We start from the raw sequence: 12,815 nt of genomic DNA, 5'->3' as shown, positions 1-12,815 counted from the left end.
CAGAAAATGCAGAAAATCGCGTACCAATATATAATTTATATTTTTTTTGTTTATAATTTAATCAAAAAGATTTGCATTAGAATCATTGGAAATTACTAAATTATTAAAATATTCGGTTATAAAATTTCGGTTGTAAAATATTTCTTATTCTACTATAATATCTTAAATATTGTTTTTAAAACAACATAAATTAATTTTAATCTCATGAACTTACTCTTCATTTTTCGAATTTTTAAAACTAAAAAAAGATGAAGAGTTAGATGATTAAAATTAAACTATTAAATATAGATTAATAGAAAAAATAAAGTCCAGTTTCTACTAATCTACCTCTCTCTTAAAATCATTAATACTAAAAAATCATAAATCATTAATCTAACTTCATAAGATAAAGTTTGTGAAATAGCCCGAACAGCTCCTATCAATGAATACATAGAATTAGAAAACCATCCCATAAACATAAATATATATCCTATAATTGTTAAAATAATAATCAAAATTAATAAAGAATAATTTAAATAATAAATATTAGTATAAATCTATAAACTAATCAACTTCCTATCATTAATATAGATTAACTTTAATGTGATTTAATTTACTCTTTATCTAATTCTTAGAATTAGAAAAGATAAAAAGTGAATTAAATCAAGATTAAGTTAATCTTTATTGTTAGAAAAAGCACAAAAAATGATTGATAATCATAATTCAGAAGCAAACTGAAATATTTTTTGATAACTGAAATAAATTACAATTATTACAATTATTACAATTATTACAATTATTCTATGATGTGATTTATGCATTCCCTTGACAAAACTTATCGCAGCAAAGGAAAAATTTCGCGCGAATATCACTTTGTCTCGGAGACCCTCAATTATTCGTTGCGCGTCTATGAATACTTAGAATACTTTTGCAATTTATCATACATTAAGTGGAGCAACAATTGATCCACTGACAGTTTTACTCGCTCGTAAAATTATTGTCGACGTAACAACAGCAGCTCATCATCTATCGCGTTGACACTAGTTGACCTCGATGACTGAAGCAGTAAACTCGAAATTTAGGTCGACTGACAGCAAGTCGTGATAACTATAAGTAAGTACCTGTTCACTTTATCGGATTGTTAAGTACACGAGATGGTATGCTGTCGACCAACTCGTTATCATCCGCACGGTAGTGAATTGATCGCATGCTGATTTCATGCGTCCGTGATGCAATCGGCTTATAAGAAAGCTACGAGCATCGGCATGCCGATAAAAATAGAAAGATAGATGATGTCAGGTTTCACGCATTTTAGCGTTTTGTATATTTACTGATGTAGAATCGTTACTTCTGCATGTTTCACAAAATATCTATATCTGTTCAGTATACTTCTAATACGGCTAGAGAATTATATTTAGACAAGCGACACTGCATATTAAATTAGCGCCATAAAAAAAACTCGCAAGTATCGTCTCGCAACGCAAAAAAAGAACTTGTAAGCAATAATTTTTAAATTATAATTTTGACTGTAATTTTTGTCCGTTTAGAATACTCACTTTTCGTGAGTATTCTATGTATACATTCCGATATATATTCCGGTTCTGTCGTTTCCTAACCAATAGATAATCGTATGAAAAAAAAATTTTTTGTTAAGAAAATTTTCTGCCAATCCTCAAACGCAGAAATAGCTTTCTTTTCGCAAAAAACGTAACATACCATTCAGTACGCTTAACAGTTTAGAAGATCGACTTCTCATTTGGAATCTGAAAGTCATCCACAGTCAATGGCGCATTTTAATGAGCTTCAAGGAAAACATACTAACCGATAGACGTTACTGATGAATGAACGAATGAATGAACGTACTTATTTTGTAGGAAACACAGGTTACGTGAGTAACATGCAGACGGAAAGAAATCGCAAATGGTGATCATGTACTTAAAGTAAAGTAAGCCGTGAGATCAATGCACGCAAGACAGTCTGTCTTGTGAGGAAGTCGGTCGCCCTGGAGCTTACCTCATGAAAGCTCGGGGACATTAAGGAAAGATCCTATTAAGTTTAACGGGATTGTCGATTTTCCAGAAAAGAAATAACGTATCATTTGCAATAATTTATCATTGCATTGTAACTGATTGTACGTACAACACATGTATAAACAATATTATATTTTTATTGTTCTAATAAATTACTATCATAAATCAGTCAAAGACCAAAAAAAATCAGTTAATGTTCGTCAATGTTATAATTAATTATATAATAATAATAATAATTAATCACAAAATATTAGCAATTTTTATTCTATAGTGCTCTACATGTATAAATTAGAATAGAAATATTATACAAATTACTAATGTGTAGAAATTAATGACAAGTGTAATACCAATCATTCATTTAAAGCCTAAGTAATAATAATATAAACTCCGTTAAAAAGTATACTGCAATTATATAATAACTGAAAATTTATGATCCTGTTCGGGGCGGTAAGATATCTTCGTCCAGTCCTGCAAAAATACGGCGCTTCCGAATATGGTGCAACGAGTTCTTGTGTACAATCCGGCGATTTCTTTTTCCAAACGCCGTACGTCTTTCGTCAAAGGATCTTATCGCACCGTATCGAGGTCTGTATCGTACACATATAACGATTTCTCATTATATCAGGGATACGAAAAAACGCGTATATCAACATTTAATGTGGATAATTATCTCGACAAGGATCTTAAATGATTAACGGAGATTGAAATATAACTGATTTTTTAGAAAATATATGCTATTTTTATAATAAACTATCAATACTATATTGATTATGATTCATTTCATGTTTCGATTAATTATTAATTGGAAACAATATACACAGTTAGAAAATTTGTGTTAAATTTGACATATTTCACATCCTAAACGATCTACTCAAATTGTGCGACTTTGACATAAGATGAATAGATTAGAAAGGAACACAAATATTATGTAAAGGAATAACATAAAAAAATGTAATACTGACACAATTCATTGTAAACAATCATATTTCTTTATTAAAATTAACATTTATAATATTTTAAATTAACATTTCAAATAAATGTTCCAAAATAAATGTTTCCAATGAATTTAACATTTATAAAATGTTAAATTAACAAATTTTATTTATTTATCTTAGAATTTACGTTTAAAAAAATTTTTATGTTATTTGTTCATTTATTTAAAAATTATGTTTTAATACTAAAAATGTTGAATATCAATTAAACACAAAATATTCAAATCACATAATTATATCGTATTAAATTAACATTCAGGTATATTAAAAATTAATTTAGTTTAACAGAAAACAGTTATACTCTTAAATACGGTAATTAAAGAGACTTTCTGCCGCATTCTGGAACTGAGTAGTTGCGGTTACTCTGTACTAATTAATGGAACTCACTTTTTGGAGATCACTGATGACGACTCGAATGGAGCCGAAACGTCCGATCTTTTTGTAAAGCAATGTAAGAAACTTTAAAATATAATTTGTAAATTGTGTAACGCACGAATTTCAATGTTATTGTTCTCAATTCTCCGTTACTTAAATGTTACTTATTGTTTTATCTCAAGAATCAAATTTCTTTTTAGAAAAATCTTTTTAGGAATTCAATACAAAATTTTAAAAAGACTTGAGTGGACCGCTTTTAATACAAATACAATATTACTGTATAATTAAAACAAATAATATAATATACAAACGTTAAAAATTCAAATCTTTTATGATATAAAATTGAAACATGTACCAAACGTCGCAAATTAAAGATCTTTTTCTCTTAAATATGATAGAGGAAAATATCTCCAGTTATTTATTCATAAATGTAAAACTGAAATATACACTTTTCTTTATTTAGGATCACATGCACACATATACAAACTATATTGTGATTATAATTTTATAACGGAATATATTTTATACTAGTCAAGAGAGAAGAGCAGAAAAGAAATTATTTATTAAAGTCTGATTTAGTCTAAGAACGACTCTGTTTAGGTATACGCATCCATTCGTTTTCTTTCAAAGCACATAGTACAAACAGTAACATATCGCCATTAAGCAAACAGAGGACTTGTGTGTCTGTAAATACTTCGCCTTGCTATAAATTAGCACATGCAACTCGAAGTCTTCATCATTCTTAGAAAATTAAATTTTAACGCTAAAGTTAATAATTTGCTCCGCAAACTATTAACTCCGACTTTACATCAATATTTTTTAAATTCTACATTTTAATGTTGTAATCATTTCTAGAACAAATTTGGGAAATATGCTTGTCTCTATATTATTTTCTTATATTTTGTATACTATCAATATTAATTAATACCTACTGAAAAACATAGTGACTTTTCAATTTCTTATTGTTTAAAAATTTAAATTAAAAATTTGATTAATTAAAATTTAAATTAATGATTTATTATCTCGTTCTACCTTCTATTAAAAAAAAATTCAATAAAGAATGTTAATAATGCTAATTAACATCGATACATAATCCAGAAGTCTATATCTGGAGTCTATGAAGATTAAACATATTTAATTTTCAAATTATTTATTTAATAAACATACATACAGTATACTTTTTCATTTATACTACTTTTTAATTCATTTTTAGTTCTTTCGATAAAATAAATGAGTGTCCAACATTTTATTGTATATTTTTATAAGCTGATATTAAATTTATATATTATAAATTTTATATAAGTTAAATTAAGACAATTATAGCATTTTAAAAGCATAGAATCTTAGAATCTTAAATTTATTTTTTCGTACGAAAAATTACACTGTCTTGTTCAGTTTACAAAACAAAAAATAAATCTTCAAAAACTGTTATCAAAGTGTAAATAAATATAGGATAAGTACAACTGTATTGAAAATTTGACAATTTAAATTAATCCAAATAAACATGCGTTTATATACTACATTTAATGCGATAATAATTTGTTGTATCAAATCGACTGAAAGCTACGTTCGCATAATCAACGACCGCAAGGGTTGAACGAACTACAAATTAACACATCGATAATACTTCATTGAGAAAACAGTGTCAGCCACGTAAAACTATCGTTAAACTTAGCTAGATGCCCATCGACATGTTCTCTTCTGTTCCCAACTATAGAAAAGGTGAACAAATCAATAATTGATAGATTGAAATTTTCAAGATAAACGATTTTCTATAAGATTCACATTCTGCTATTTTAATCATCTTAATTAAAATAACATTCATATAATATTTTCTCAGAGACCGACGTGCTTTAAATGCAATAGCAAAAATGATATATCTAATTGACAGTTATACGATATACACTCATTTCAATATTTTTAGTACCTTTTTTATTAACGTGAATGATTTTTCTTTTTATTAAAATAATATCACAATTATATATAATTATTATAAAACATTATTAGATTAGATCAATGATACAGTAACCAGCATTTCACAAAATACAAATTCATTTTCAAGTTTGTAAAAATAAAATATATTTACTAATATATTTTTATATTATTTATTGAGGAGCTTAATATGTATATATTTAATTTAGATTTAATTATAAAAATTCTGATTATACATGAAATAATAGTACATGCTACATGACGTAAGTTATGCGGAAAATTGTAAAGAAAATTTAGTTTTATCATTATATCAAGCACAAAAAATGTTTAAAAAATTTTAAATAGTAAAAAAACAAAATTCTTAGAAAAAGCCAAATAATATTTTATTTATTCACAAAAAATACAAAATGAGGTATTTTAACAATTTTTTACATGATTTTACTTGTCTTGATATATGGACAAAATTGTTCAAAATCTTCGATTTTAAACTTCATTCAATTGCTTTAACAAAAGCAGTCTTTTTTAGCAATAATTCATTGAGTATTTCATTATCAAAATTCTAACGACCGTTTTTACAAACTATAAACTAGGTAATAAACTTGATATTTCGTGATACTCTGAAAAAAAAATTCTACGATATTGAGCGATAATTATATGTCTCGCACTATTAATGATGTTCACGCTGGAGATAATTACGCCATTCGCGGCGTACTGAGTTTGTTTTGCAGTATCGCTGTCGCAGCAAGATCGAGTATCAGTGTCCAAGGTTATATCATTTCTTACAATATACTATCGATGAGTAATATCTCTTCTGGCGCAAGTTAATATTCTTAACTAGCTAATTAATTCACTATTTCCCGAAGTTTTTCCTTTCTAATCGAACGGAACGTTTTGCCATTAAAATTCATGCGAATGAAAATAACCGAAGATACAGAGGTGTCGATTCACGAACAGTTTAATTCTTTAAGCCTATCTGTGGAAGAGAACTTTAAAAGAAATTATCGAAAGTCCTTCTTCATGTCTTTTCGTTAAGTGGAAAGCGTGGGGAGGAAGAACGAAACGATAGAAAAATGAACTCGACATGCGCTTATCGCTTATTCAGCGATAAAACCAATTGGACATTTTATATCGCTTTCGTTGAGATAATTTGTGATCGGTTGCTGCGAGAAGTGCGAATTTACACGCGAAAAACCAATCAACTAATCGAACGGACATCGCGACTCGCCCATCGCTAGCTAATGCTATGGCCAATTCAGCCCGCATTCTCGTTTAACTGCAGCTGGCTTCTTCTCACCCCATGCTGGCAATGAACGTGGTCTTCATATGTGATGAATAAAATCCAGAATCAGATGATCGCATCTAGCGCTATATATGAACCTACTAGAGATTACGAACCTTCATATAATATTTTTGCTATTCTCTTCATGCATTTACAGTTATTATCACTAAACGTGATCATCTGTATCATACAGAATACGACTCACACTAAAAGAATGCGATGTAAAATCACGTTTAGCATTAAAAACGTGAAAAGTCGCAGTAGTTGTTGGAAAATTTTAATACACAAATCTAAAGCATTAGTCAAACAAATTGAACTGTTTATCGAAGTTAAAGAAATAGTTTTCTTATATACGAAACAAACATATTATAAAAATCACTTCAATATCACGAATGTTATTAAAATTTGATAAGGTAACAAGTAAGACATAAAGAAATTAATGAGACGTATTAGAAATTATTTCTTTAATACTCTCTAAATTTCTTGGAGTGAAATTTTACTTCAAAAGAATGAAAGAACTGTTATTATTGAAAAAGAGTGAGAATACTTGCATTCTTGAAGAAAAATGACAGATTTTCTTTCTTTTTTTTTGAGTGAGATGCTCTTCAAAGGAAAGAAATCTCATTCCTTTTTTGGAGTGAATCCCACTCCAAAAGAATAAAGTCTCATTCCAAAAAAAGAGTGAAAATCTCTTATTGAAGAGTGCAAATAAAATAACTTTTACTCTTTTTCAATTATAACAGTAGTTTCACTCTTTTGGAGTGAGATTTCATTCCAAGAAATCGAAAGAATTTTGTCACACTAATTAATATTTGATATAACATTTGGCTAGCAAATTGTTGTAATTAGTTGTCAGGAAGGTTTCCGTTTTTTTTCTGCAGGATTATGATAATCGGAATCCTCATATATCAGACAATACCGTATACATTAGAATAATTAGATAACAAAACCTAAATGTGTCACCAGCTGAATCTCATGGGCTCGATGGCGCCAAGCTGGGAGTGTACCTCGAGAACAGCATGGATACTATGCAAATAAGCGGACTGCGTAGCGAACAATTGTTTAAACGAACTGACAATGCGGACCACTACCGGCTATGCGAGTGCAGCACACTTCTTCTCTGTGAATGTGCCTGGAGCACGCATGTCGTTGGCCCTAACCGCACTATGAAAGGTTCGCGGGTCAAGCGTTTTGATGGGACCGAATAATACTAGTGCGTGCCTTCATGAGAGTGTTCAACTATGACAACGAACTCGGTGGCTAACGAAATTATCGAGAGTCCGCATGAAAACATGAACAATCCGAATATTGAATATGCGTTCTATGTTTCTCATATGATGATTATTATTAAACGCCAATTGAAAGGTACCGATGTAATTTGTCATATCACGGATTGAAATTTTCTAATAATATAAAGCTATATTGCAAAAAAATTAAAAATATTATATAATTTTTTTTTTAAATTTAACAATTGAGAATTTTTTATATTGCTTTCATCAAAAACTTCATCAAAAATATTAACATCGATTCTGATTAATATAAAAATATTACTATCTATTTTTATATAATGACAACGCAAAGTGTGCACTTCATATTTATCTTATAGATGGATCTTTACTTTTCATGTTAAATTATCACAGAATTCTTTTACTTTTTTTACATCAAAATGTCCTAAGCAGAATACAAATCATCATGACATCAAAATAACTCCAAAATTGATTACTAAAAATTAATTACTAAAAGTCACTTTTATCATTTACATTTCATTTTAAATGATTTTGACATTATCATTATTTTGACAATATCATGATTTTTTGTTCTGTTGTTTGAGCATCAAACATTTCAGAAAAGTTTTGAAAATGATGTATTAACTTCACAAAAATCAATCATTGAAATGAGATCTCTTTCTTTTCAATATAATTATCTTAATTTAATAAGTAAAATAATCGAATAGCTATTAAGTATAATAACACAATTGATTATAAAATTGATATACAAAATGGAAACAACATTATTAATATTGTTATTAATATTGATATAATACATGCATTTTTAATTGAATAAAAAATGAAGAGAGTCCAAAGTATTGATTAATCCATGCAGTTATCTGTATCATTATATTTCAACCGACTTATATACTTATTATTTTAAAAATTTGTGTTTTTATTAGATTAATATATTCTGAAAGATCAAATAAATTCATATTGTAATATGTACTCAATTATAAACTCATACTAATTTATTTATATTTTTATTTTTTATCAATTAAATAAATAATAATATAAATAATATTATCATTTATTTAATAACATTAAATTGATTCCGGATATTATAATAATTACGTTATTGAAACTTAACGTTATTTAATCCTATATAAATCTTACGTAAATTTATTTTGATGGGAGTGGCTTTTTCATAGCTCCATATTCTGTAAATAACTACTACAAATATAATAATGTAAATACTACCAAACTATGTAAAACGACTTTCTAAATATTATATATACACATAAAGATATATCGACTGAGCATGTATATATTTAAGTAATGGTTCATTGGCCTGCGACAACGAATACAGCAATGTTCAAGAATGTGCAATCTAAATGAGGAAAATTTAATCGAATAGAAAGTATTAACGCGCAAATTGAATTAACGACCAATTAACCTGGTTTGTAGGAAAACATTTTAATTTACAATTTACATATATAAATTCGTAGCACAATTTGCAAATGATGTAGTTTCACAATGTAAACATCAATCTTTTATAATGCATTATGCAGCTAGATTATAAGGAATAATTTGCTGTTAATTTATTAAAGAAGTTATCCTCGAAATGTATATTCTCTTAATATACACCAGAATATATATTTACATAATTTAATTGAAAATATATGTTTTCAATTAAATTATATGTTTTTTATTTAATTTCATGATCTTTAAATTTTGTAATAGCTTAACAGGAACAAAACAGAAACTTTTTCGTAAAAAAATCCATTACTGGTAGTTACAAATATTTATTAACATAAACAAATTACAAATAATATATAATTAATTATATATTACCAATCTAAATAATAACAATATTTGACTATATTTTTCTAAAAATAAAGCTGTTTGTAATTTTTGTGTGTGTAAAGATATTCCACAATAATTTAAACGAACTAATATAACAATTTATTCACATAATTTGTCCCTGGTTATCATTTATTACTCAATTTACATTTTAAAATTTATTAAATCATTATAATATATCATTCATGTTAATATATTTGCGTTGATTGTGGAAGCAAATATATAAATTATTACAACATAATAATTTTTGCGGGTGTATCGTTATGCGTATCATTTTAAGAAAAAATGATTTTATGAAACACAAATCTCCAAGATTGAATATTGCGCGTATACGAATCAGACGAAATATACGCGAGAATATACGTGATGTATCGCGTGTAGGTATGTCATCGCGATGATTTTTAAAAGCTCTAATATATTCGCCATAAATCAATATGACATATATATTAATTTATTGAATTTATTGAATTTAATATTGATATTTTAATATTGATATTTTATTTGTGGTTAAACAATCATTCTCGTCGCACTTTGACAATCGCTAATTTTTTTGGATTTTCATATGTATACTAGTATAGGATAGTGTAGCACATTAAATCAAGTATCGGCGCATTAAAATCAAGTGTCAGCATCAAGTGTAAGCACGTTATCTTTTCTTACATACACGTGTACCGATTTTCAATTCTGACATTCCCGCATGCAGTTCCCGCGCGCCGGCGCAAATAATTTTAAGATAAGATAAGTTATGCTCGGGGCGTAGATAATTCCATTGCCTACTGCGGGTGACAACGCGAAAAATGTGGCCCGGCAACTGTATATTCAAGTAGCCAATATGGCTCTATATATATATATATATATATATATATATATATATATGTGTGTGTGTACTATACAGAATAGCCATGAAAAAGCACATCGAGGTGAGTCAAGCGATTGAATAGTAGTTTCTTCGATAAAACGTGTTACACAATAGACAAACGTCGAGTTTATTACGCAATAAAAGTCTTTAAAAATAATATATAATAAAAATAAATGAAATAAGTCCTTCCACTGTGAATTTCGTAAAATATATGGCTGTTTAACTCTTAGCTGCAGATAACATATCTTCGTGCAAAAGAGGAGAAATCAGGTCGAAATATTTAACGCTAAACGTAGAAGTACTCGAATACTCGAAATATAAGATACAAAGCCACAAGGCTTCAAAGATAAGACTGTGATGTGACTTATCTCTCAGATTTCCTAAATTTTTCATATTTATGCTTGCAAGAAGAATATAATCAGGCACATTTCAAAGTGGAAGCAAATTAATCCGGACTGATTAAAAAAAAGTCGTAAACACTGCACATAAAAACTAAAAACTATGATATAAGGAGACAACATATATAAGAAACACACACAGCATAGGAATAATTGGGACTGGTAAATACCGGAATGTTTCTCGATGACGAGTTCGATAATCGCAGTAAAAATTCGCCATAAAAACAATAGTCCGTTAGCTTACTAAATAACGACTATCTGTTACAATCATACATGAAAAAACATTGTCACAGAAAAATATATTCTCACAAATATTAATCACGTATTTCAAAAATTCATAATACTTCGATCAACATTATACTAAAAATAAATTCAATTTGCTTAAATTATTATATATAAAGTCGCTCCTTCAATAAATTTTATTTTATATTCTTAAAAAAGAATAAATTCTTGTGTTTCAAGCACATAATCATGAGTTTTTCTAAAATTTATAATAAATAAACTTTAAAATTATTAATCATCAAAAAAATAATCTTTCCAAAGATAATTTATTTACTCAAAAGGAAAAAAATAAGTTGAATTATCACTTTTCCTCGTAATAAAATGACTTTTCTGTGCGCAATTATCTCGAACGATTAAGTGGAAGAATCGCGTCAGGTTTCGGCGAAGAATATCGTTCGAGATCAAGGCCGTGCTCCGAAAAGATTCCGTAGAGAAGGCCTTGCGCCTTGCATTTGCCAGGTGCAAAGTGACAAGCGCGCAAGAGAACGGGCTACGTACGGAACAGAGAAAGAATCTCGCTATGCGAACTCCACAAGACGTGCCCACACGCCCACATACGTCATACCTATGTACATATGTATGTAAACATACACGCACGCACGCACCTATGTAGATGACTTCCATCTTGAGGATATTTGGACCGGACAGTCCGATGACGTTAATATCCAGGGACACGAGGTGGTCGCAGATCACCGGCGATGCGCCGCGACGGCGTCAATCGTCTCCCGCGGGAAGCCAGCTCGCGCGCGCGCACAAATACACGCGCGAAGGAGAAGAGTTAACCGAGGTTAGAATCGGCCGTTCGCGCGCGCGCACGCGCCCACACGAGGATGTTACTACGCCACTTGTTGATTCTGACAAGTCAAGAGGCACACCGGCCACGCACTCACGCACACCTCACCAACATTCACTGCACTCGTCGCTACTCGTCGCCCGCCGCCGCCGCCGCCGCCGTCGCACGCGCGCTTGCACGCATCAACTCTTTAACTTTCTCTCTCTCTCTCTCTCTCTCTCTCTCTCTCTCTCTCTCTCTCTCTCTCTCTCTGCGAACGAGACGACGATCCGTTTGAAACCTTCACGACCGTCGTAACCGGAGGTCGTGCGATGCGACACTTCGTGACATCCCACACGATTTTACGACTCGTCGATTCGAACGGACGGAGAACGCGCGATAGAGAAACGACGCTGATGACTCGCGCGAGCGCAGAAAAAAAGAGCAGAAGACAGCGACGCGATAACGTCCTTCCCTCGCGAACTAATGTCAATCGACAACTGCCAAACGCAGTTATACAGCACACGCAACGCACGCCGGCCAAGCCACGAACGAACTGGCAACCTCGGATAACTCATAAGGCCCAACTTCCCTCACCACTGACCACGATGCACATCGGCGTAGCTCCGTTCTCGTCTCACCGATGCTGCGAAATCCTCGACACTGCGTCCCTTCTTTCTCCAATAGCGAGAATTTCCCCCTTTCTCCAGACCGTCTCACGTCCGTGGGCCCCCTCGGATAATCGTACGAGAAAATAAAAATAATAAAAATTTTATGTAATCGTCTTCATTGAAAGGGAAGACTAATGTTGAATATGCCATTCTTCTAATTGAAATAAGCTTTAAT

General features: G+C 30.2%; 1 protein-coding gene across 10 annotated transcripts in view; it reads right to left on the bottom strand.

Moving 5' to 3' along the window:
- LOC108695203 (dystrophin, isoforms A/C/F/G/H) overlaps positions 1 to 12,815 on the bottom strand; it is a 469,808-nt gene that overhangs the window by 448,891 nt on the left and 8,102 nt on the right. Inside the window, exon 1 of one of the 10 annotated variants that reach the window (XM_018188071.1) lies at positions 11,803 to 11,912. The exons of the other annotated variants lie outside the window; for them this stretch is intronic. Coding sequence (XP_018043560.1) covers positions 11,803 to 11,821 — 19 coding nt within the window. The 5' untranslated portion in view covers positions 11,822 to 11,912. Of the gene's footprint in view, positions 1 to 11,802; positions 11,913 to 12,815 lie in introns of those variants that run through there. 10 annotated transcript variants of the gene reach the window in all.

This window comes from Atta colombica, unplaced genomic scaffold, assembly GCF_001594045.1.
Source record: "Atta colombica isolate Treedump-2 unplaced genomic scaffold, Acol1.0 scaffold126, whole genome shotgun sequence".
Taxonomy (NCBI): domain Eukaryota; kingdom Metazoa; phylum Arthropoda; class Insecta; order Hymenoptera; family Formicidae; genus Atta; species Atta colombica.
Note: the sequence above shows the minus strand (reverse complement) of the source record. Positions and strands in the feature narration are given on the sequence as shown.